General features: G+C 41.5%; 2 protein-coding genes across 2 annotated transcripts; both read right to left on the minus strand.

The window, feature by feature from the left end:
• Positions 1-111: 111 nt before the first annotated feature.
• On the minus strand, positions 112-7,241 carry LOC311253626 (uncharacterized protein). The gene is made up of 15 exons (XM_084384145.1): positions 6,565-7,241; positions 5,528-5,694; positions 5,207-5,429; positions 4,921-4,993; positions 4,559-4,833; positions 4,088-4,171; positions 3,920-3,999; positions 3,482-3,559; positions 3,153-3,358; positions 2,938-3,037; positions 2,675-2,837; positions 2,475-2,572; positions 2,078-2,225; positions 1,666-1,792; positions 112-1,001 (listed from the first exon to the last, which is right to left on the minus strand). Exons 1-15 carry the CDS (start codon positions 6,595-6,597, stop codon positions 649-651), a joined length of 2,208 nt encoding a protein of 735 aa, XP_084240271.1. The 5' UTR covers positions 6,598-7,241; the 3' UTR covers positions 112-648.
• A 3,002-nt stretch (positions 7,242-10,243) lies between these two features.
• Positions 10,244-13,022, minus strand: LOC311253619 (uncharacterized protein; the record flags this gene model as incomplete). The annotated part of the gene is made up of 3 exons (XM_084384142.1): positions 12,502-13,022; positions 12,199-12,299; positions 10,244-10,375 (listed from the first exon to the last, which is right to left on the minus strand). The coding sequence occupies exons 1-3, from the start codon at positions 12,995-12,997 to the stop codon at positions 10,244-10,246; spliced, it is 729 nt and encodes a 242-aa protein (XP_084240268.1). The 5' UTR covers positions 12,998-13,022.
• Positions 13,023-26,975: the final 13,953 nt, after the last annotated feature.

The raw sequence follows: 26,975 nt of genomic DNA on the forward strand, positions 1-26,975 counted from the left end.
TTTTTCAGTGGAAAACAGCACATTAGTTCCATTTTACAGCATAATACTGTAGACATACTCAAGTAAAACACTTCAGTTAATATTCACAATGAAAAAATGATAAAGGCCACAGACCGCATTATGTCCATATTTATTGTTGTCAAGTTAATTTTTGCTGACGATTTAGTAAAAAATCCAAACCCCCACAAAGTTGATTTCACTTAAATGACATGAATTTGCCATACACATGTTGAAACTAATGTGTATGTGGAAGACTGAACAATTTCAACTTTTCAATAGTACACGTAACCTTGTAATTTGAGGAACAGCATCACATTTCAAGGTTTTACATTACATGTACATTTGTCAGTGCGCTGTAAACAAAATGCAAATACAGAGTTCTTAAATGACCTTTTTTCAAATAAACTGTTAGCAGTGATCCCAAACTAAAAAAACAATGCAATGGGAGAATCAAGTGTGAAGAACCAAACCGTAATATTGAGCTGTTTTTATGGTTTGACTTATCTGTATTTGCTATCTGTATTTTTTTTATTAAGACTCTCACAGAACAATAAATAGCTCACTGAACAGATTTAACAAAAATGCCAAAAAAAATTCACAATACTGGCTGACTTTCAAGTAAACATCAGTGGTCACAAAACATGACCTCTACACACGACCGAAGTCTCTACCCATTCTGATTGCTACTGTCATTATATCTCTGAACTCTGTGTATGTTTTCATATGTTCGACAGGAATAGTTATTGTATTTGTGCAGGCACTTACAAGTGGGAAACAAATGTGGTGACCAGGCATTTTCTCATTACAGTGGTGTTCAAATATTAGATTTATTTTAAAATCTGCCCTCTCTGATGGAAGAAGGGGCTTGTGCCTTTGTCCAGTTAACCACTGCATTACTGTTGGGACAGACAGGCTTGCGTGCTTTTGTTGATTCCAGTGCCCTTCACTTAGCAGCTCCTCTTGGGTCAGAGGCTCACACATTTTCTGGTCTTCATTCTGATCTGCATGATAAAACAAATCAGAGTATTTCATTACAATGGAGTAAAAATCCAACACTGCAAGAAGCCAACCCTATTTACCAATTTGCACGATTAATCCCAAAGGCCTATTTCAACTAACCCTACTGCATTCATTTCTATTTAATATACACTGACATAACTGAAAGATAAAAACAAAAGGTAGGAATAGTCCTAGAATAATGTAATCCAAAAGAATACCAGGTATACAGTATGAAATCTTTTGATTACATTTGTAGTGTACTATGTTGTCACCACAGGCATATGTTTCCATTCAACATTGGAGGGGACACATAAGCTTAAACAATATTCCTGCATTCTGGGAATTTTTTTTTTTCTTAAGAAACATGTATTTTGATCTATTACTTATGTCTTTGGGCTGTGGAGGGCAAAGTCCAGAAAGGCTCTAGTGAAGTTCAAAACCTGGACCATTTTGCCATAAGCATTGCCACCCGCCATTACCCACAAAATTAATGTTTCTAAAAAGGAAATCTATTGATGGTCCTTTTTGGTGGAGTGCTATAATAAGTGCCAAATGTAGGTCATGTACGTGGAATCATATTCTGCTCTACTCATTTTAGGTAACAGCTGTTTGCATGGCAAATATGTATAGTACTTTAAAATGTGAGAAAGACAGGTTAAGTCAAACCTGTGTTTTCCAGGTCTTGTAGAAAGTCCTGGAGGAAGTTGATGATGGCATTTTCTCTTGCTTGCCTTGGACTTCCCTTCTTACTCAGCTCAGGCACTAGGATACTCATTATGTAATCAGCATCCGGCTGGGGGGGGGGGGCAAAAGGGGGGAAAAAAGGAGGAGGGTTGACTACACATATAGGAACACATAGAAACTTTGAAAAAAGACCACAGGTCCACATTACATATGACTTTGTATTCTTCAAAAACAAAAAAGGTTAAGCAAAGCAATAACAGAAAGTCATAAAAAGATAATGGTATCAATCATAAAGAGATGCAGCTCTACTACTACATCCTGTAGGGTTTCTAAGCATATTATCAAGTCATAGCAGTAAAGCAAATCTGGATGATTTAATGCCCAGAATCCTTACTCTGTCATCGTCCTCTTTGGGGACAAACAGGTTTGAGCAGAGAGTTTGATGCTTCCCAATCACATCCAGAAGGTTGTAGACCTTCATCCCATTTCTAATTTGCTGAAGCATAGGAGTCAGACGCATTGTAGCATGCAGAACAATGGCTCTATTGAGAACAGGGAACAAAGTTTGTCTTGATTTGCAGAAGACCCATAAACAAAAGGGAAATACATGCTTTTTTCCACACAACTAAATTAAGACTAAGACAAGGCTGTACAAATTTATATTTTAAGTTCAAATGCTGCATTTCTAAAAACAGTAATAATACTATTCTGTTATAGTGGCTACTGATGCTGGGTGCATCAAAATGAATTATATAAAAATAAAAATTGTACTCTGGAAAATAAGTACGGACCTTATGATTCTGTCCTTTCGGTCCATCTTTAGCAAACCAGTGTAACCACAACTCACGATTTCATCTGTCAACTGTGTCAGATCAGTTGCTGCCTCCACCTAATATTACAACAAATTTATTAACAGTATAGCAATGAAATACTGTACACTAAGAAAAGCCTTTAATGGTCTTGCACAGTTGTTCATAGCAGATGTACTCACCTTTTCTATGAGTGAGGCATATTCAAGATCATCCACATCATCTTTGGTCAGCTGCAGAGCATCAAAGTCCCCTGTTGCAAGAAACTGGTAACACCAATTTCTGAAGAAGCATGGTGCTGGGCCACCCTGAGCTAGGCTGACAGAAAACACTTCTCCTGCAGTTCTGCATGTCATCAACAAACAGTGCAGACATTGTAATTGTGACTTTTTACTTTTACTTGCATAAACTGCATAATGTAGGATAACTAGGAAACAATGCAAACCTGTAGAAACCATTTTCTAGGTCACACATAGAGTAGACAGGACTCTTTCCCTTCTTGCCACTGCCCTCAAACAATCGCCTCTCAATGCCATGCATCATTTCTAAATACAATAAATGATGACAGAAAACACCGTTCAGTAAATAAAAAAATATTGTACCTATGAACCTGATTTCAGTAGTGTTTGGTGCGAGAGATTGTCATAAAAGATACATTACCAGTCAAAAATTCTTTGCTTAATGCTCCAGTGTCGATTCCAGCTTCGCCAATGAAAGTCACATTGAGTTTGTTGACAGGGGAGCCCTTCTTCTGTCTCTGCCACTGAATTAGGCCTCTTTGGACGAGGTTGTCCCGGGTGATGCAGATCTTAAAATCTTTGCTTGCATCTACTTGGCTTGCAAGCCACTGGAGGACATCATCGTCACTATTAAAAAGCAGCAAGAAAAAAAGAAAAAAAAAGAGAGAAAAATCAATTACTTAACTTTGAATTTAATGACACCGTAGGAAAACAAATGACTGATGAAAAAAGATGGGGGTAAAAAATCACCTAGACATATCGGCCATAGATACGCTTCCCTCCCGTAGCACACAGCTGTCTGTACTGTAGTTCAACATGTCCTGTAGACTGACAAGGATCAACAAAAACACATTAAAACATTCAATTTGTATGTAATATTCAGTATAATATATCAATGTTTATGTTTCAGCACACCTGAAAAACAATGGTAAAAAGGCATTCTACTGATGTTATTTTGGACCTATGTGTCAACCTAGATGCCCATTGAGTAACCTTGCCATTACACTCTTGTGTTATCACAGCATTTCTTGTGCATTATGAAGGCTAAAATAAAGATGCAAATTATATTTAAATTAATCCCAAATCCCTGATATAGTGCATAGTAGATATATTACAAGGAGACACAGCTTTAACAAAGACAATATGTTGGGGAAATAAAATGTATGATAACATGATAGAATGGCAAACCTTTCCCCACACAGGCTTGCATGCAGAACAATTTCATCTGATGGAAAGCAGCCACAACATATAGGGCATTCCTTTCTATCCTGTAGACAACAGATATTCAAATCAATTGCACAAGGTCTCTGTCTGCAATTTTACATATCTTTCAAGATATCAGCTCAAAATCATTACCTGGCCACAATCTCTGGACTCTTTGTTAGGGTGCGCAAGTGGTGAGTTTGTGACAGAAAGAACCTCGACCTCATTCTGCCAGTCCTGTAAAGTAACAAACAGCTGTATCCATAAATACATAGGAGGAGAAATAATCAATGCTACGACATACATAGAAACAATACAAATTTCCGGACACTTTTTTGCAAACAGTGTATTATCTCAACTGTCTATAAAAAACATCTGAGGAACTCAGAGCACTTCATGATGTTCTGAATTATTACAGTACAGGGTTTAATTCTTGCTTCGTAAAGTTCAAATGTATCATTGTTAGGAGTATAGTTTATATATAAGATATTGAGATATGTTTTATGTGTTATGAAATAGTGTTACCATCTACAAAACAATGTGATGGTATTTTACCATTTATTACACTGTGATTCCCAAATATATGTACTGTTTCGCCATATCTTCTCTGTTATATGCATTTACCTCATCATCATCATCTGCTGCAGACTCCATACAACCCTCGATGTGCAATGCTAGGATATGCAGAGGCATGTTTTCTTTGCACACTTGGCATGCAGCCTTAGGCATTTTTTGAAATTCAGTGGCATCAGATGGCAGTGGAGTAAGATCAAGGTCCTGCTGCAGTGGAACAATGTACATGGTCGTCTTCCCAGCACCCGAAACACTGCGAATCAGTCTACCTGTATACCCGTCTACATCAGGAGGAATGGCAAGCAATTTTCTTCTACCGTGGCCACCTGCAAATACAGAAAGTGAGAGAAAGAGTTCTGAATGTTGGTGTTCCTGCACCATCCAAAGGAAAGGTGTTTGAAAATGGTATGCACCTGAAGCCTTGTAGAACAACCACCCTTCCACCCCCTCCATTTTGGGATATTCTTCAATGAGAATTTTATTTACCTGAGAAATCAATAACAGAAATGGGAAAAGGCGGTTAAAAAAGGACAGTATAATAAAACGAATAAAAGTATTTATAACTAATACTTTAAATTGTTTTGTATAGTAATAGCATCACAATAACTACTGTATATTGACAAGTTTAATAGTGTGCATGCAGTTGGACTGTAATGCCAAAATTATGATTAACTTAAATTTAAAGAGTGGTTGCAATACCATTGCATGGCTCATATCATCCGTCAAAGTGAGGGACCTCTTCCCCAACCCTGCTTGGCTCAACTCCAGCTCTTCAGGTGCAGAAGGCGTGCTGGTACAGCCCTTATTCACCAAATATACATACACACTGAATGGCTTACAGACTTTCGGCTTCCCTGGAGTGGTTTGTAAGGGTGAAAAGCGGTTTTTGCCTTTCCTTTTGGTAAAGAAGCCAGGAAATGACCTGCATGTGGGAGGTTAACAGATGAAAATAAATCAACATTATGAAATATAATTTTCCATCAAATAAGTCAAACATATGATCACAAATAAATTAAACACCTGGTCATCTCCTCCTGCACTGTTTGTTTTGTTGTTTGTGCTTGTCGATTCTGTTGCTCATGTGACTGCACTGGATTCTGCTGTGCTGGGGTGTGATGCTGCTGAATATTTTGCGTTAGCACGTTTATGAGGCCTTGTGCAGCAGCAATAACACTGGCCTCTAACTCCTAAAGAAAAAGAAAAGAGACATCACAGGGCTGGAGAATTAACGCTAACTATCATTAACCACAGATTAGCTAGCCAACACCTAATAACTTAGCATTGGTTTCAGTGGACCGCTGCCAAACCAGCACAACAGCCGTTTAAAGTTAACTTTCACTCGGCCAGGGTCTTTGTGAAAAACACAACGGCAAAACATCACAGGGCTGGAGACTTAACATTAGCTACCATTTACTCAGGGTCCACATTTAACTTTCTGGCTCATCTGTCAGTGGCAGGTAAACTGAGAAAAGCAGAGCTGGTAGTCACAGCTCAGTAAGTTAGCTGCTCAGACTCTCCATGACCGCGCTGGAAACAGAGTCCGCTGGAACATTTTTATCGTCACCAGAAGCAAATTCGCGGCCCTTGTAAGAGTTATTGTGGCATACCTGCGTTGAAGCTGAGCTAGCGGCTCAAAGATGAGACTCTGTATGGTGTGTGTGTGTGCGTGTGCTGGGGATGTCAGTAGCTTAACTACACAGCCGAAGCCCTGCTGTTTATCATGTCAATGTTAACGTCCCACGCTATGTTACTGTTAGCCGCCGTTGTGATGTATTATTACTTGGCAGCAACAAGTATTTACCGCCAGGCCGGTGACACATGACATTAATTTATTTTTCTGCCAAAACCGACTTTTAGCCGTGTTCGGCGCTTGGCGGGTGTTTATTTTTGATCCTGCATTAACCACAGGTTAAGTTAGCCAACACGGCTAATGTTAGAAACTTACATGTTCCAGCGGACCTCTACAAAAACAACATAACGGCCGTTAAAAGCTAACCAAACAGGCCAGGTTGCATGTGAATAAACATGTAAATAGCAGAGAAAAAAAACAGACTTACTTGCGGTTTGGAAGTTCCCGGTGGACTGGACATTTTAGCAATGCCACCATGCCAGAGGCTTCGGGCTGATGGCGGGTTGCGCACTTCTTCAGGATGCCGATATGCAAATTATATGCAAACCACGCTCTACTTGCCCCTCCCCTCAGACCCCTCCCTCTCGACGCCAAAACAGTGACAGAAAGTTGAAACTGAAAATCAGTGACACTGAAAAAATACTGACATTGTAAAAAAATCTGTCACTGAAAAAAAAGTGACATGAAGAAAAAATCTCAAGATTGTCATTGAAAAATACAAAAAATCCCAATAAAATAAAATAATAAGATTTTCAGATTTTAATTATTTTAATTAGTTTCCTTTTTCAGTGCCAATACTTGTTTCAATGCCAATACAACTGTTTTCAATACAAATGTTTCAATGCCAATGTTTCCTTTTTCAGTACTGGTTTTGTTTTCAATGCCAATTTTTTTTTTGGATGCCAAATTTTAAAGTCACCGTTCTGGCTCCATAGTAGAGGAGAGAGTCGTGGGTACTACAGTGAGCCACCTCACCCAGGGTTCTGTAGCCATACCTGCGCTCCGACAGAGGAACCAGGCGATTAAAACGGGTAGGAAACATTTGTGCACAACTGGACACAACCTGTTCAAACTCCTCCCCTCTGGTAAGCGCTGTGAGCTCTGTACGAGGAACCCAGTGGTAGAACGAGTACTGAAAATCTGTGTTAAAGTATGAATACAGTTACATTACTAAAATATTAAAACTAAAACTCAATTTCAACTTCTGGTCTTAAAATCAGAATCAGAATGAGAAAGAAGTTTATTGCCAAGTAGGTTTTCACATACAAGGAATTTGTTTTGGTCTCGAAGCTATGTGTGCCAAACAATAAACAATAAATAGACAACATGATAACGAGACAGACAGAACCATAAGTGATAACAAAGTGAAAGAGATATGGTGTCAGTGGGGGTCAAGCAAGAGGTAAGAGTCATTTTCAGTGTCAGTGTCAGTGGGGGACCGGGCATTGTTTTGTGAGGCCAACTGCAGTCTGCAGCCAACTGCAAAAAAAATCATACTTAAGTAAAAATACTAAGCATTCTTCTCAAACGCTACTCAGTATGAGTTGCCTTTTTAGCGGTTGATGTTTCACACATTATCTATAGCATGCACGCTGTTCAGCCCAGTGGTCATGGTCACCTCTCCAAACCTGTGCCTGCAGCAGAATTTTTGTTTGTCCACATATGAGGGTTTTCATTGGCCCAAAACTTCCCACAGGCCATGACTGTGATTAATAGTTAGATCAGTCACAGTGTCAATAACCCTCTAACACCAAAACAACCATTTCTAGACTATATTTTTGTAGTTTGAAGTCACTGTTTTTAATATGCCTCACACCTGTTACCATTATCCTTTCAGTGTGTCATTGTCAGGCTTAATGAATCTCTCATCCCTAGTGTAGTACTAATGGTTCATTTGTGTTCTGCCAAGAAGAAAGCAACGAACTAGACTTTTTTGTAAATTTTCTTCAAGCTTTTCTGCAAGCTCTGTTTTTTTCTGTCCCCCTCACTCTCTCTCATTTCTCTCATCTTCCTCCTCCTACTTTCACCAGGTCTCTCTGCTGAACCATTCACCCTTCAGCAACTAATCGTTCCTGACCTGTTCAACAATGGTTATCTGTGTTATGGAGTTTTTGACAATAAAAAATGACTACACCCTCTAATGTTCGTTACGTATTTACCCTGTCCAATTAGCCTAAAATACTCATAGAAACACATTTCATATACTAGTAATGTACTAGTATGTCTATCTAACTGAATCTTCACTCTCAAGCAAATGTTTGAATTAACAGTAATATGTGGTGTAAACAATACATATGTGGATTGTCATTTCAGACTATCTGAAGGTGGATCATAGAAAATACCCCAATACATTAATTTCCAACAGTTGTTTGATACAATGATTCAGACTGAATTTTTTATACGAAGTAATGTATTGTTGTGTTCTCCTAGTAAAGGAAGCCTGTCAGGAAGTATTGTTTAGTTGGTTGGCTCAAAGTTTCTGCTATCGATTAGTCAGACTGGCTACGGTGGCTGGACTTACAGTAGCCATGTTAGCTAAGGCTATCGCTTTCATTAGCTTTAAGTAGTGTATTGGCCCAAATTTAGACATATTACTTTGCTATCATATTGCAAGAATCCCACGTGTAATTACTGTCTATATGCCTACATCCCACCAACATAACATCCAAAAGAAACACATAGCCTACGTTCCTTTATTTACGGCAATGTGTTAAGTTAGCATTGTTAAAAAAGACTACAACAATGTATACATTTATGGCAGCACTTGTCGTAAAACCAGCCCAGTGGCACTACATTTGCATATCCATCAGGGGACGGTACCCATCCAGCAGTCTCTCAGAAGCATAACGCTCTCTAGCAGCACACACCGTCATGTGTCGGCGGAATATCAGCGGCATAACAGCGGCACACCACTCCTAGGAACGGTATAAGAGTCTGGGGATCGGTATAAGCCACTGAGCAGCAATCGACATAAATTTGGCCACCTCTACGAGGAACGGCATAAGGCTCTAGGCATCGGTATAAGCCGCTGAGCAGCAATCGACATAAATTTGGCCACCTCTCCGAGGAACGGCATAAGGCTAGGCATCGGTATAAGCCGCTGAGCAGCAATCGGCATAACTTTGGCCACCTCTCCGAGGAACGGCATAAGACTCTAGGCATCGGTATAACGCAAAAGTTTTGCGTCGACAAATTTTTATTGTTGACATAATCGATTACGTCGACTAATCGTTGCAGCCCTAGCCAACACAGGTTTGTACAATCACGAGGGCCAGAGGACGTGGTTTCAAAGAAATATACTTTAACAAAATGGCTTAAAATGACTAAAGGAGGGTTGCAGGCTTAGCTGACCCAAGGGGGAATATGCAGATAGAGCCACCACACTGGCAAAAGAAACAATGGTGAGCTGGGGCTCACCATGGCGGCAGGGAACTCAAAAAGGGACAAAATCCAAACTATAAACCAACAGTGCACTGCAACCAAAAGACTGTGTCAAACACCACCACCAGGGGAGGACTGCCACTCGCTTGGGCCTCAGCACCTGTTGTAAAACAAGAAAAACACAAAATTAACACAAGGCACAGTGTGGGGACCTCTGGGGGAATCTACGGTTTAAAAAGCAAGAAAAGGAAACCAAATACACAATTAATCAATTAATTAATACCAAAGAAACCCAAAGAAAATATCAGAACAAAATAGAAATATTTTATATATCACAAAAAAAAAGGAAATAACAAATTCAGTTTATAACTAAGGAATTTAAGAAAATTAACACCACAATATAAACCAACTTAGGTTTGGATCAAATATTAAACAAAGAAAGAAAATAATATTTTAACCCAAAATCAGCTTAATGCAATAAAGACAATCTAAACTATTAGCAAACAAATAATAAACTAAGTGCAACCTAAATTAAATCCACAAAACAATCTTTGATATTTAAATTAATAAAGGAAAATAATGTGTTAAATCAAGAGAAGACAGGTGAGCCAACTCTGCTGGACTCGGACTGGATTTCGTGGTGTGGGTACAATAATGGCGTGACGCCTTCAAACTGGGCCTGAGGCTGTAACCACATACAGTGACCTGAGACAGTATGACACATCTCAGTCCACCTGGAGCCGAGCCAGGACAGCAGCAACCCTTATCATGGTGGCCGATGACTGGAACGCACCAGGACGCCAAATGGATAGATGCAGAACTAGGAGAACGGGGGACCGCTGGTTACGGCAGCCTCGCTGCACAGCAAAAGAGAATGTGTCACAACTAGGGCAATAAGTGAAAAACTGCAGCAGCAGACAAATACGAGCAGCATACCTCTGAGCTCTACTGCACCCAACCTGCTCGCGCCCGCCGGCTCACTGTCGCTCCCAGCACTGCAGCGGGAGGATGAAGCCCCAGAGCCAAATAAATTTGCGATGAAACAGCAGATAATAAAGGGTACCTACCTTAATAACACGACGGGGAGACACGGACATGCACGCCGACCAACACGCCAGACTCACCGCACAGCAGAAGCAGATCGGGAGAGCGGCGACCAACACACCTGGTTTTAATCACCCGCAGCGCTGCCCCACATTAACCTGCACAGGCTGGCACAGCGCCATGCAGTGACCAGGGGAGAGATGGCTCACCCGGCCACATCACCCTGTTGCCGAACATGAGGGAGATGATGGACGAAATGCGCTCGGACATCCTCAGTAAGTTTGATACCACCATCTCGGCAGCAGTTAAGAGAGATCGTGGCGGCTTTGGAGCCCTTTAAGAACAGACTTGCTTTATATGGCGAATCGATCACGGACCTCGAGCGCTCAGACAATGCTCACGACATGGAGCTATCCGACCAACCGCCACTGTTGACTCCCTGTCAAAGAAATGCGAGGACCTGGAGGGTCTTTCAAGATGGAATAATGTTCGTTTAGTTGGCCTGCCTGAGGGCACAGAAGGTCCTCGTCCTACCGAGTTTGCTGCCCAGCTCCTACAAGACATACTTGGTCTTGATAACAAACCTATGCTGGACCGGGCCCATCGCACTCTACGCTTTACATCACAGCACTCCTGACACTATTTAGCATGTTAACTTGCTATTGGGCTGCTACTGTTACTAGTCCTGAGGACTACACTTGCCATTCATCCTGGATGTCATGTTTTCTTAATGTGTTCAGTGAACTACAGTTCTGATATGACACCAATTTTTTTATTTATTTATTTATTTATTTTTCTTGTTTACTCCTGCCAGTCTTGATTTTCTTCAACAAGGCTCATGGTGACCACTAGGGCTGGGCTATGTGGACCAAAAGTCATATCCCGATATATTTAGGCTGAATATCGATATACAATATATATCCTGATATTTTTTCCGCAAAGTGAGAGCAAGTTTTAGCAAGTAGTTTTATTGAAACCGGCTATTTCAGTAAACAGTTGCAAAATCAAATGAAAAAATAATAAACGGGTTTCTTCACCTGGTTCATGAATAAATGCTCAGCTGTTCAAATACCAATAAAATGTAAACATACTGTATAACAACAGGAGTACCTTTTTTGAAATCAAAGCTCCGTAAGGTGCACATTTAAATAAAAAAATATCTTAAATGAAAATAGCCTATAAAAAAAACAGGCCAATCTTTTTCTGAAATAAATATATTTATATGAGTAAAGTACAATATCAAATTTTTTTTAGTTTGACAACTATAAAAGGCTTATTAAAATCAAATTACAGATTTTCTTCTCTCTAACAAATCCACAGATGCAAATAACGAACATTACAAAAGAACAAAATATGACAAACACTAGTAAGGGCAGCATTTACACTCACCGGCCACTTTATTAGGTACACCTTGCTAGTACCGGGCCTTCAGAACTGCTTTAATCCTACGTGGCATAGATTCAACAAGGTACTGGAAACATTCCTCAGAGAGTTTGGTCCATATTGACATGATAGCATCACGCAGTTGCTGCAGATTTGTCGGCTGCATATCCATGATGCGACTCTCCTGTTCCACCACATCCCAAAGGTGCTCTATTGGATTGAGATCTGGTGACTGTGGAGGCCATTTGAGTACAGTGAACTCATTGTCATGTTCAAGAAACCAGTCTGAGATGATTCGCGCTTTATGACATGGCGCGTTATCCTGCTGGAAGTAGCCATCAGAAGATGGGTACACTGTGGTCATAAAGGGATGGACATGGTCAGCAACAATACTCAGGCTGTGGCATTGACACGATGCTCAATTGGTACTAATGGGCCAAAGTGTGCCAAGAAAATATCCCCCACACCACTACACCACCACCACCAGCCTGAACCGTTGATACAAGGCAGGATGGATCCATGCTGTCATGTTGTTGACGCCAAATTCTGACCCTACCATCCGAATGTCGCAGCAGAAATCGAGACTCATCAGACCAGGCAACGTTTTTCCAATCTTCTATTGTCCAATTTTGGTGAGCCTGTGCGAATTGTAACCTCAGTTTCCTGTTCTTAGCTGACAGGAGTGGCACCCGGTGTGGTCTTCTGCTGCTGTAGCCCATCCGCCTCAAGGTTCGACGTGTTGTGCGTTCAGAGATGCTCTTCTGCATACCTCGGTTGTAACGAGTGGTTATTTGAGTTACTGTTGCCTTTCTATCAGCTCGAACCAGTCTGGCCATTCTCCTCTGACCTCTGGCATCAACAAGGCATTTGCGCCCACAGAACTGCCGCTCACTGGATATTTTCTCTTTTTCGGACCATTCTCTGTAAACCCTAGAGATGGTTGTGCGTGAAAATCCCAGTAGATCAGCAGTTTCTGAAATACTCAGACCAGCCCGTCTGGCACCAACAACCATGCCACGTTCAAAGTCACTTAAATCACCTTTCTTCCCCATTCTGATGCTCGGTTTGAACTGCAGCAGATCGTCTTGACCATGGCCGTTTCTCAATATGCGTTCTTCTCTGTACTTCTGTTCTTGTGGACTTGAGAAACGTCATTAGCGCCGGACCAAGTACTGTTCCAATTCAAAGTTCGCATCTGGCCAAGTACGGTCGAATACCCCGGATGTGTTCTCGCCCCACCCGTTTCATCGAGGATGCATCGGTGGAGACTTGTGTGGACTTTTGGAAGTTACGTATCCCAGAATGCATTTCGTGATAGCAATGGCCGAGGAGCGGACTCACAACTGTAAGTTACAAGTTTTAAACGTTTGATTTAGGGTCACGAAATGTAAGTTTTAATTTTTTGTACGAGAATGTAATTGTTATAACAGCAAATTAGTGCTGTGGTCGATTCATTACTGCCGCACGTAGTTTTTGCTTCGACGTTTTCGGTGGTAACCACCCGCTAACAGCTATCGTACTCCGCTAGCTGCTAGCAAATTGGCCCGGGTGCTTAGCATTACTGCTACCCCGCAGATTACAGCCGTGTCCCGGCGTGACCCTCTGAAATCAGCCGCCCGCTGGTTCTGTATCGTTGTAGTGGTAAAACGTGACCGTTCACTTTGCATTTAATGGGTAAGTGTCTGAAACGAAATACTTTAGGGTTTTTGATACCGGATAAATTGGTCTGTGTGGGGTGCGAGGGTTTTATTTAAGTTTTATATTTCATTTAACATGAAGCACTTGTCGCCGACCAAAACGCGTAACGTTATCCGCTCATACTCCCTGTTGTTCCCTATTAGCTTGACTACTTAAACACATCAGAAGTGTAAAAATTTACGGTTTTGTGTATTAAATCTGTCGACCGTAATTTCATTCAAGGGACAGCTGAGGAGACCCGGGCCCTGATCAAATGGCGCTCGGAGAACAAGGCCCTTTTCACAGGGCGTAAAAACTCTGCAAAGACGGGATGGGAGTGAGTATATTATTTTCATCATAGCCTGTATATCTGGGGAAGGGTTCGACTTTGCCAGTCATAAACCATATTATGGAGGAGTATGCAATTTAATGTATTTATGTATTTTCCAAGGGACTTTGTTAGAATATGTGGCCTTCCCATCACTGCCAAACAGGCAAAAAAAAAAAAGGAACAATCTGAAGGACAAGTATAAGGTACCAATTATATCTTTGTGTTTAAAATGGTGATGGAAAGCTCTGTTGGATTTTTCAGATTTTTGAAAAAAATACTTTTTCTCATGTCATAAATTAAACCAAACAAAGACTTTCAGTGTCACAATGTAATGATTAATAACTTATTTCTAGGAGTTAAAAGACCCACCAACTGGGAAAGGGGTAGAGGCCGGGAGTGTGACCGCTGCCACCTGGCAGTGGTACAGCCTCATGGACGCTGTACTCCAGGGGCAGCATGCCATCAACCCGCCCCTGGTTGTGGCCAGTGCCACGCCAGGTGGCGTGGTCAGCAGCACCCCGGCCTCTACCTCTGCAGAGGAAGATGAAGTGAGAGAGGAAAGAGAGGAAAGCAGGACAGGACGAAAGAGGAAGAGGGAGAATGAACTGTTGGACTTTTTGAAAAGACAAGCTGAGAGAGAGGATGAGAGAGAGAGAGAGGCCTTGGTTAGGGAGGAGGAGAGGGAGAGGGCAGCAGCTGGCAGGACCGAGAGGTACCTCTCATTGTTTGAGAGGCTTGTAAATAAGTTTTAGTTGTGTGTTGTGATATTTAATTATTTTTTGTTCTGTGTTCTTGTGTTTATTAAATTTTGTTTAAAATGTGTTTGAGACAATTCATATTTAAGCGATACTGTACATATTCAATATGTGTAATTATTTACATTTATACAAAAAAGAACATTGGATAGACAACATATATACTTTTATTTACAGTTGTGTTTAAATTAGAATGAACCAAAAAAACAAAACCAATTACATTGAAAAGAAAAAATATTATTTACAGTGATTTCATTGAATTTAAATTTGGGCTAACCTGAAAAAAATACAATATAAAAAAAATACATACTACATATGTACAACATATTTACACCTATACAATCTATATTCATCTGATTTACACAATATATACATTGACATCTAACCATATGTACATATTTACACACTCCCAAGTGAACATGACTACATCTAGAGAGCGCGAGTGAATATTTACTCTCTAGATGTAATCATGTTCACCCAGACATGCAGGCAGGTCCCGAGGAGCAGAGAGCTGGGCAGCCAGACGTCCCCGGACCTCCCTCCCTGCCAGGCCCCTTTCATCCCCCTCTTCAATTCCTGGGTCAGCCTCGCCGCCGGGGACCTCCACCATCTCGTCCTCCTCTTGCTCCATCTCCTCCTCCAGGATGTCCTCAGCTACAACACATATGTTGTGGAGGATGCAGCAGGCACCAACCACCTTTGGGGCAAACACGGGCCGGATCTCAAGGGCCCTCAGGAAGATTGAGCGCCACCTTGTCTTGAGGATCCCAAAGGTGCGCTCAATTATGTTCCTTGCCCTTGAATGGTGCCTGTTGAAGCGGGCTTCAACTTGGGCTATTCAAGGTTAGAAAGAAATATTTAAATGTAAAATGTGAAAATGTATAGTGTATTTGAAACTCCCCAAATGATCTGTGTGTGCGTGTCTGTGTATGTTTTCATACTTGCTACAGGCTGGCGATACGGGGTCATGATGGCCACAGGGCGCTGCAGGCATGGGTACCCTCCATCTCCCAGTAGAAAGTATCCAGCTGGTGGATACAGGGCCTGGTGGTACAATGGTGACCTCCGGAGGACCAGTGCATCATGCACTGACCCTGGCTGACCTACATAAATGTCCAGGAAAGAGCCTTTGGCATCACACATTCCCTGGAGTATAATGGAGGGGAAGAGCTTTCTATTTATATAGCTTTTTTTTTTGTGGCTCAGCAGGAGGAACAATCTTTATATGGCACCCGTCGATGGCACCAGCAGCAGCCTGAAATGCCTCATGCACGGCAAGCAGCGCAAAGCCAGCCCCCACCTCTGCCATCTGCTCAGCCCTGGGGAAGTGGATCACTCTAGGCAGGATGGTCATCATTTCCTCCACAACCCTGTGCACAATCCTGCACACAGTGGCTTGTGGTACAGAGAAGACATTGGAGGTGACCCGGTACGACGCTCCACAGGCGAGCCAGTAGAGTGTCACCAGCACCTCCAGCTCATGGCTCCATTCATGGCTCTTCTCCCGGGGCAACATCTGGAGCAGCATGGTGATGCTGTCCCTGGAGAGCCTGAACGCCGGCTTCACTTCAGCCCCAGAAAAGAATGTGGCCAGGATAGGCACCTGGTCATTCAGCTGTGCATACATATGCACAGGGCCTTGGTCCTATATCAGAGGAAATATTTGATTTATTAGTTATTTATTATTATATTGTATGTAATCATCGATTTATTATTATGAAGTCTGTTTTTAATCATGTATAGAAATCAATGTAGTAAAAGTAGTTGAGTTAATTTGACAGGGACCACATACAATAAAACTGTTAGACTTGAAATTCTATGCATTATATAGTTATGTGAACAAACCTATAGGTGTTGTAGTTAAACATAACAGCAATTTTCAAAAAGGTCACGTAATTTTTTTAAATTAGGACTAAATAAAATGTTATGATTACACAAACTAACTTTTCCAGAGAGACATGCCAGGATGGCACGCCTCCTCTCTGTCTGTCGCCGAATGCCGGCACTCCTCCGGCGGATGCTCCTCCTCAAACAGTCCGCTTCGTCTTCCGCTTCCTTGTACATCGCCCCGGCGATTAAAGTAGCGACCAACTGCGCCATATGTCGTCAATTTGACAACAATATTAACGATAACAGTATGAATAACAAAATAAATAGATAGTTAGTGCTTCGATTGCCGCTGCGTCACTGCTCTGTCCACTACAATAAAACCCACAATATTTTCCCGCCACTCGCCCTTTATATAGCCACTTTTCTGAAATTCTATATTCATATCTGTATAAAAAGAAAATTCTATATTATATCTGCATATAATATATATTAAAATATACAAATGAAACGGAGTTTTTTTATTGGGTTTATTTTTTATTTTAATCAGAAAATAACCAGAAGTTGAAGTGCCGAAACCAGCGAAGACGATGACGATGACGTCATCAAGTACGTTCCTGTTCCAATTGCAGAAAGACCGTCCTCCCGTTCTCCCGTCCTCCCGTTCCCCGGGAGTTCGTTCTTCCAACTGAACTCCGCAAGTCCAGACTCCCGGAGTTCACAAGTTCGAACTTGCATACTGGGTATTGAGAAACGGCCCTCGTCTACATGCCTAAATGCATTGAGTTGCTGCCATGTGATTGGCTGATTAGAAATTTGCGTTAACGAGCAGTTGGACAGGTGTACCTAATAAAGTGGCCGGTGAGTGTATATATATTGGGCGCTGCTCTTGTGGCGACCGGCAGAAGGCGTTGGCGTGTGTGTGTTTTTAGTTGTTTATTAACTCAACAGTGTTTACTAACTTCCAAACCAGTGGCATCCTGTCTTTAACGCTCTTATGCGCACTTTTCAGATAGTTTTGTAGCGCTTGAGTCGAAGATGGTAGATAGTATTTTTACTTTTCCTGATGGCCACGCTGAATCTCACACTGGGACTGGTTGTCAATCCTCCTCACACAAGTAGGATTCAATACAGTCGTGACATCCTTTTCGGATTTCAATCCCATGGTCTCCCAGTGGATCTAACTGTGGACTTTTCCCCTTCCAGTGACGAATATGTTTTTAACTGCAACAATGACTTTATGCGCACCTCTACAAACACTTGGAGTGAGACGAGGAGGAGGAAGAGGGGAAAGAAAGGCGGTGTCCGACAGCGGCTAAGGAAGTTGACCCGGGCTAATCGTCTCCCCTTACCGTCTGTAGTCCTGTCAAATGTCCAGTCTTTAAAAACACAAGTCTGATGAACTACAAGTCTACGTGTCTTTCATACACAAGTTTAGGGATGTGTGTGCTCCGCAGACGTTGTTGCTTCCTCCATGTTTGTTGAAGAGTGCCGGAGTGTGTGTTCCTGCCCCTCCCCCCTCTGTGGTAAAAAAGGAGGGGCGGGGGGAGCAGTGCAGAGAGCTCCGGGTCAGCAGCTTGCCTGGAGCAAGGAACTATATCGATATATGCGATATGGTCTAATTCCATATCACATTTAAAAATATATCGATATATTTTTCATATCGATATATCGCCCAGCCCTAGTGACCACTTGAATGCAGGAATACCTCAGGCAAAAACTGTAGCACTATAGGTGCCTTACTGTTATGACACAATTGATTGTGAGATGCTGCAAGTGTTCTTTATTGCTTAATGTTCGTATTATTGTTCAATAGGATTGTTTAATGTATTGATTTATTAGTCAGCTTTAGTTACCTGGCTTGGTTGTAAGTACATTTATTACAGTGTAATTTCATTGACTTTACCCCATGTTACAGTTCCAACGCCTAATTAGTTGTAGTTCTTCAGTTGTTTATTATAGGCTCTCTTCAAGAGGTGTGACAGATTGGGGGGATGCTTCTGCTAAAGTCCATGTGGGTGGAGGGACGGGTGGGAGGGGAAAGGTACGGAAAGGTTTATTCTTTTTCTGTTTCTGTCTCTTTTTGTTTTGTTTCTTCTTGTCTTACATCAGTCAAGTTTTCACTTCCAGCTTTGCCTCAGATCATCATAATATCTCTTACATAATACTCCTGTTAGCTGGCTATGACCCCATCTAATGCAACTTCAGCCAGTGAGTGTGCCATTAGATTCACTAGTTTCAACTGTAAAGGGCTCAATAATCCTATAAAACTAAGTAAGATACTGCACCATCTTTACCATCTTGGTGCCGTTTTGATTTTTTTGCAAGAGACCCACCTCAGAGACTCGGACCATTCTAAATTGAAGAGGGGATGGGTAGGTCAGACTTATCATTTCTCATTTCAAGGCAAATCTCGGGGTGCAGCCATCTTGTTACATAAATCTGTTCCCTTTGTGCGTTCCATTACCATCTCTGACCCTAATAGGCAGATTTATCATAGTTGCTGGCAAGATTCCACAACACCCGGGTGGTTTTGGCTAACATTTATGCTCCCAATTGTGACAACGATGCTTTCTGTAAAAGCCTTTTTCTAAATCGCTCTGATTTGTCGTCACATCACTTAACATTTAGGGGTGTTCCAACAAGGGTACCTCACGATTCGTTTCGATTTCGATTATGGGAGCTTCGATTCGATTATTGGCCACGATTCTTCGATTATTGCAATTTTTTATGCTTTTTTCCATACAAGATTGATTTTGTCTTCATCTGTGGCTATATTTGTAAATAAATAGCCTATCAATTAACTCAGTCTCCTAAAACTACACTCATAAAGTAAATAACAAGGTTTTTTGAACATTTGACTTGTATTTTTCAAAGACACAAAATATTTTATTTTATGACTATGTAAACATTTGCACTTTGACCTACTTAACTTTGACCAGGGAAAGCTCCACTTGCAGGAGAGCCCCCTCTATTGGCGGAAAACACTGAAAACAGTCAAGCCCTGGATTTAATGAGGCGTAAACATGTGACGTGACGTAGCGTGAAGCACGAAGTTGGGCAGTGATCAGTGACAACAAAGTTGTCTTCAAAATAAGAGCTTTACATTGCACCCCATTGGATTTTAGAACTGGGTTCTTAGCGGGGGGCTTTTAATTTGAAAGTAGCGACCGTTCGTAACTTGCCGCTACACAACAGCTGACAGTCAGCAGCTACTACTGTCCTGGGAGAGGGATCCCTCCTCTGTGGCTCTCCCTGAGGTTTCTTCCGCATTTTTTTTTTCCCTGTTAAAAGGGCCTTTTTTTTGGGGCAAGTTTTTCCTCACTCGAATCGAGGGTCGAAGGACAGAGGGTGTCGTCTCTGTACAGATTGTAAAGCCCTCTGAGGCAAACTGTGATTTGTGAATTTGGGCTATACAAATAAAATTTGATTTGATTTGATTTGATTTACTAGCTGTTTGGTTGTGTCCGCTAGCTGTCAGCTACAGAGACCGAGGAGACGGTAGCATCTCCCGGATCTCAGCGGCTTTCCAGTTGCTCATCTTGACATCCGCGGATGAAGTGATGAACTGACTGCTGTGATCAGCTGTTTCCTGGTTTTAAAACTCCCGGCTGCGGGTCGCACAACAGTGCACGTTATCGACACCTCCGCCTATGTCCCGCAATTGCCGGGACATTGACGCCTCGGATTTAGATAGCAATGGAGGCGGCAGTAAGTGTACCCTCAGAGGCGTCAAATTGGCGGACCAAAACAGACCGCCAATTTGCCGCCTTCTGTCTAAATGCGCGGACCTAGCAAAGCATCGACGTTAATTAATCGATGCCGAATCGTCACGTGACGCATCGCGATGCATCGCCACATCGATGAATTGCACCCACCTCTATTAATATTAGGTGGAGACTTTAATTGCTGGCTTGACCATCAGCTGGACCGTTCCTCCTCCAGAGCTTGCGCTCCATTGAAGTCGGCTAAGGAAATCCAGTCCTTTATGAAGGAATTTGCTGTCACCGACGTCTGGTGCTTTTTCAACCCTTCTAAGAGGGAATATTCTTTCTTTTCTCAGGTCCATCACACTTTCACCTTTTGATTATTTTTTGGTTGATAATAGACTGCTGTCATCGGTATCGAACTGTAAATATGATGCTATTGTTATTTCTGATCACGCCCCTATTACTACGAGGCAACTAAAGTGGATGTGGGGTTCCCCAAGGGTCAATTCAGGAGACACGGCATCAGCTTCCATAGTTACGCTGATGATACACAACTGTACATTGTTGTCTCCTGATGACACAGGGCAAATTGATGCCCTTTTTAACTGCATTGTAGACATCAAGTCATGGATGGCAGTGAATTTCCTACAGCTCAACCAGGACAAAACTGAGGTTTTAGTTATAGGTCCTGAAGGCCAGAGCGAGAAACTTTTTTACCAAAACTACAAGATCTTAATCCAACACAGTCAGTAAAAAGTCTGGGTGTGATTTTTGATTCTGAGCTGAATTTTATTCCACATATAAAAAATATGACGAGAATAGGTTTTTATCATCTAAAGAACATAGCCAGAGTCCGCCCGTTTCTCTCCCAGGCCAGTACGGAGGTGCTAATGCATGCTTTTATTTCCTGTCGCTTAGATTACTGTAATGCCCTGTTCTCTGGTCTTCCCAAAAAGAGTATTTTAAATCTCCAACTATTACAAAACTCAGCCGCACGCGTGCTGACGAGGACCAGAGGGCGGAAGCACATTACACCGATTTTAGAGTCGCTGCATTGGCTCCCCGTCCACTTCAGGATTGATTTTAAGGTTCTTTTACTGTTTTTTAAATGTCTTAATGGCCTTGCGCCCTGCTACTTATCTGACCTGCTTTTACCATATCAACCCTTGCGGAAACTGAGGTCCTCTGGCACCGGCCTTTTATCCATACCAAAACCAAGAACTAAAACCCATGGTAAGGTGGCATTTAGCCACTATGGCCCCCACCTGTGGAACAGCCAAAAAATTGTATTTGTTTTATTTATCTGCGGTATTACTTTATTTTATTCATTATCTTATGTATTTTTATCCTTTAACTGTTCACTCTATTTACTTATCTTTTGTCTGGGTTTTTATCCTATCTTATGTTTTTAGTCTTTAAGGTTTAACTCCAGTGTTTCCCCAGGGGGTCCTCCACAGGGTTAGGGTTAGGGTTAGTTGTGTCTGGGCTGCTGCTGGGGGTGCTGTCCTTGGGTCCCTTCGGCCCAGCCTCGGGTCTGTTGGGGTCGGGGGGCCTGAGCACTGGTGCCCCCTGTGGCACAGCCTGTGACTCCTCCCAATATGGACGACCCCAAAGGTGGCGCTTCCTCAATCCTCAGTGCCTTGCCATGTCTCCCAATTGTCAGTTGTGTGTGTGTGTGTGTGTGTGTGTGTGTGTGTGTGTGTGCAGTATGGAGGGTGGGAGGGAGGCGCTTTCTTTATTATTGTTTTATCTTTCATGTGTAAAGCACTTTGTGCTGCACGCCCGTGTATGAAAAGTGCTATATAAATAGTTTGATTTGATATGAATATATGCTTTAAGAACTTTAATTCTACGCATGCACCATGGCGTCTCAATACACGCTTATTTTCAAATGATAATTTTGTTAACTTAGGGTTAGTTTGTTGTCTCACAACAAATTGATTTTTTTGTGAGTTTTAATAAAACACCCGATGTATCTGCCTCGGTACTATGGGAGGCCTTAAAGGCATACATCGGGGGGAGATAATCTCCTACACAGGTTATGAGAAGAAACTTAGAAAGAAAAAATTAACTAAGCTGACACAACTTATATCTAAACTTGACAGGTTGTATGCTACTTGCAAACCTCCAGAGCTATATAAATAGCGCCTCTGTTTACAGGCAGAATTCGATGTTCTGACGACACGACGTACTACTGAACTTCTCCTACAAACAAAGTCCCAGTTCTATGAGCATGGAGATAAGGCCAGCAAATGGTTAGAGCACCAATTACGTCAGGCATCAGCATCTCACCTTATCCCACAAATTCAGACTAACTCATGTAACACCACTGAACGCATGGAAATTAACAATGTGTTTAAGGAATTTTACACGTCTCTCTATTCATCTGATCAAGATGTCACTCCTGATTTTGACATTTAAAAAAAAAAAAATTTGGTCGTACCCTCGCTTGAGCAAGCAGCTGCGGAAGAGTTAGAGAGGCCAATCACTATTACTGAACTTAATACAGCTGCTTCATCTCTGCAAAATGGGAAGAGTCCTGGGCCAGATGGCTTTCCCTCCAAATTTTTCAAAAAGTTTTGGCAAAAGTTTTTGCCCCTTTGTTATTGGATATGTTCAATGAATCATCTGAATCGGGCCGCCTTCCTCAAACTCTCAATCAAGCCTCCATTTCCCTTCTCCTTAAAAAAGGCAAGGACCCGTTAGACTGCACCTCTTATCGTCCATTAAGTTTATCGAATGCTGATTTTAAATTGTTATCCAAACTATTAGCCCTACGCCTGGAATCCTTCCTCCCTTCCTCCCTTCTATCATTTCCTTGGACCAAACGGGGTTCATTCGAAATAGGCACTCTTTCTCAAACCTTAGACGTTTGTGTACTTTACAACGTCCTGAAGCCATAATTTCGTTAAATGCCGAAAAGGTATTCGATAGGGTTCAGTGGGATTACCTCTTCTATGCCTTGGAGAACTATTTCATGGATTAAGTTGCTCTATTCAGCCCCACAAGCTTCAGTCAGGACAAATAATATCCAATCAGAATATTTTCGCCTTTATCGCTCTACTAGACAGGACTGTCCTTTGAACCCCTTATTATTCGCAATCGCCAATGAACCTCTCTCGATAGCCCTTGGTCTAATCCCCTTATTACAGGCATATTTAGCAACCATACTCAGCTGAGAGTTTCCCTTTATGCAGATGACCTACTTTTATATGTTTCTGACCTGCCTGTCTCAGTTCCCGTTGCTCTTGCCACCCTTCATTCATTTGGTCAAATATCTGGTTACGAGTTAAATCTGAACAAAAGTGAGATATTTCCCATTAACCCCGCTGCTAAGATGTATCCCCTGGAAAATTTCCCCTTTAAAGTTGCCCATTATAGTTTTGTATATCTTGTAGTCCATGTTACACATACATTTGAAGACCTCTACAAAGCTAACTTTGCCCCCCTATTGACCCGAATCCAGAAAGACTTTGAATGATGGTCTCTGCTCAATCTGTCTTTGATTGCATGTGTCAACTCCGTTAAAATGAATATACTCCCTATACTCCCAAGACTCTCCTACCTGTTCCAGTGCTTACCAATCTTCCTCCCTCAGTCTTTTTTTCCATAAACTAGATAGCCTGATTTCAGAATTTATCTGGAATAAAAAGATTCCTAGGCTGCGCAAACAATATTTACAAAGACCAAAGCCACTGGGAGGGCTGGCCCTGCCAAATCTTAGATTCTATTATTGGGCTACCAATATCAGGATTCTTAAATACTGGCTTCAATATGAGGCTTTTGATCCTCCCCCAGCATGGCTGGTTATGGAGGCAAGTTCAGCAAAGCCAGTCTCCCTGAAAGCCTTAGTGCACTCCCCTATCCACTCCTCCACTTTTCCCTACACCAAAAATGTGATTAAGACCTCACTCAGGATCTGGGTTCAGTTTAAGCGCTACTTTGGCCTACAGACTTTCTTTATGTATGCACCACTTGCAGCTAACCATGCATTTCCTCCTTCCCTTATAGACAGGGTTTTCTTAAGGTGGACACATTTTGGCATTCATAACTTTAAAGACCTGTATATCAATAATGTCTTTGCTTCATTTCAGCAACTTCCAGACAAATTCTCACTTTCTAAGCAACATTTCTTTAGATATTTACAAGTCCGAAGCATTGTCATGACACTTTTCCTAGCTTTCCTAATTTACCCTCTGACTCAGCTTTGGAGGATTTTCTTGATACCAATCACCACTCTTAAAGGCTCCATCTCATATCTATAACCAAATGATTCTTTTACGTTCAGAGCCCTTAGGCTTAATAAAGTCTCTCTGGGAGGAGGACCTGGGGGTAGCGATATCAGAGGAAGTCTGGACAGAGATTTTGAGACGGGTACATAAATCTTCTATTTGTGCAATACAGTCTTAGCCAGTCAAACCAGGTATTATAGGTACGGTATACTAATTTGCACTGAATAACATTTATGAGGGTGTGATAGGTAACTCCAACTTGTGATAGGTGTCAGCAATCTCCTGCAAATGCTCTGGCATTGTCCATCTCTATACAGACCCTTTCCAAAAAATTAGAATATCATGGAAAAGTTTATTTATTTCCATAATTCCATTCAAAAAGTTAAACTTTCATAGATTATAGATTCAGGGCCCACAATTTAAACGATTTCAAGTATGTATTTGTTTATTTGTACATAATTTGTGCTTCTGGCTCCCACGGAAACAGGAATTCAAAAAATATGAATACTGTGAAGAAATCACCATTTACTTCTCAGTTTTTGCAGGAAAAAAAAGAAATAAATTAGGATCACATCAAATCAACCAAAATATGGTACTTTCAAAACGATATGTCAATCTTCAATACTTGGTTGGGAATCCCTTTGCCTTAATCACTGCCTCGATGCGCCGTGGCATTGAGGCAATCAGCCTGTGGCATTGCCTGGGAGTTATGGAAGCCCAGATTTCCTTGATGCTTGCTGTCAGCTCTTCTTTGTTTTTGGGTCTGGTGCCCCTAATTTTCCTCTTGATAATACCCCATAGATTCTCAATGGGGTTTAGGTCCTCACACGTCTTCCTCCAAACCCTTGGACCTTGGTTCCCGAATGAAAGGCACACTTTACTTTCATCTGAAAAGAGGACCTTGGACCACTGGCCAACAGTACAGTCCTTCTTCTCCTTGGCCCAGTTGAGACGCTTCCTACGTTGGCTCAGGCTCAGCAGTGGCTTGACCCGAGGAACCCGACAGTTGTAGCCCATCTCCCGGATGTGTCTGAATGTGGTGGTTTTTGAAGCTGTGACTCCCGCCTCATTCCACTCTTTCTGGATTTCTGCCAGATTCTTGAATCTTCTCTGTTTGATAATCCGCTGAAGCCCACGGTCATCTCTTCTGCTGGTGCATCTTCTCCTGCCACATTTCGCCCTTCCACTAGACTTTCCATTGATATGCTTGGACACCGCACTCTGTGAACAGCCAGCCTCCTTAGCTATGAACTTTTGTGGCTTACCCATCCTATGGAGGGTATCAATGATGATTGAACCAAAGTGAAGCAATTTAATGACACCTGGGGAAACCTGTGCAGGTGCTTTGAGTTTAGTAGATGATTAGTGTGTGACACTAAGTTTAAAACATTCGTGCCCTGCAAAATTTGGGCTGATTTCTTCACAGTATTCTAATTTTTTGAATTCCTGTTTTCGTGGGTTTTATGAGCTGGAAGTCCAAATTATGTACAAATAAATACTTGAAATCGTTTAAATTGTGGGCCCTGAATCTATAATCTATGAAAGTTTAACTTTTTGAATGGAATTATGGAAATAAATAAACTTCTTCGTGATATTCTAATTTTTTGGAAAGGGTCTGTATAATTACTGGACTGAGATTTTTAGAGAGAGGTGGATATGTTATTTCTGCTGTGATGAGGGTTATATGTCGCTACTTTGACTTGGGATTTCTGTTGCTTTCTGTATTGCAGTTTACTGTTACCTGATTGATGTGCCTGTATTTCTTATTTGTTTCTTTTTCTTTTCTTTTTCTTTTTTTCCCTTTTTCTTTCTAATTGTCTATTTCTGTCCTAGTCCTACTTTTCAACTTTTTGTATTTAATTTTCTTCTTTGTGGTTGTTCTAGTTTTATACAAGTTGTTCGGGCATGCAGCAATGCCTCAGTGACCTCTTTTTCTTTCTGTTGTTTTTCTAAAAAGAAAAAATGTATACTTAACTCCTTGTAAATGTTTTGATACAAATGTATACGTCTGCAAAACCCAATAAAAAAAAAGTTTAAAAAAAAAAAATTCTGCTGCTGCCATTTGTATAAAGGGAAATGGTGTTTGAAATGGAATGTCTATCAGGTTTATCAAATCAACTGACAGAATTTAAGGACATGTGGTCACTTTTCTGTAGTTTTGTTTTTTTTCCCCGTATATCAAATGACCACAAAACTATATTATGATATTTAAGGACCTTGTCCACCAAAATGGCGGACACTGACAAAGTCTAATGCAACCTCTGCCCCTCAAATTACCAGCTTACCATTACCATGCACCATTGTATTGACGGTGAACATGTCAAATATTAAAAATACAGTAAACAGTAACCAATGTAGGCTTCTTGTTTGTCACCCATGGAGAAAGTCCCCAAACTCCCTGAAAAAAAAGCTCAATTTTGTGAGTTGTTGAATTGGGAGAAACTTTGTGAAACACTGTCTCTGACAAATTCTCAATTATTTGTGATTTGGTGATGTAC

The sequence above is a fragment of the Pagrus pagrus genome, assembly GCF_965226575.1.
Source record: "Pagrus pagrus genome assembly, contig: HAP1_SCAFFOLD_25, whole genome shotgun sequence".
Lineage (NCBI taxonomy): Eukaryota > Metazoa > Chordata > Actinopteri > Spariformes > Sparidae > Pagrus > Pagrus pagrus.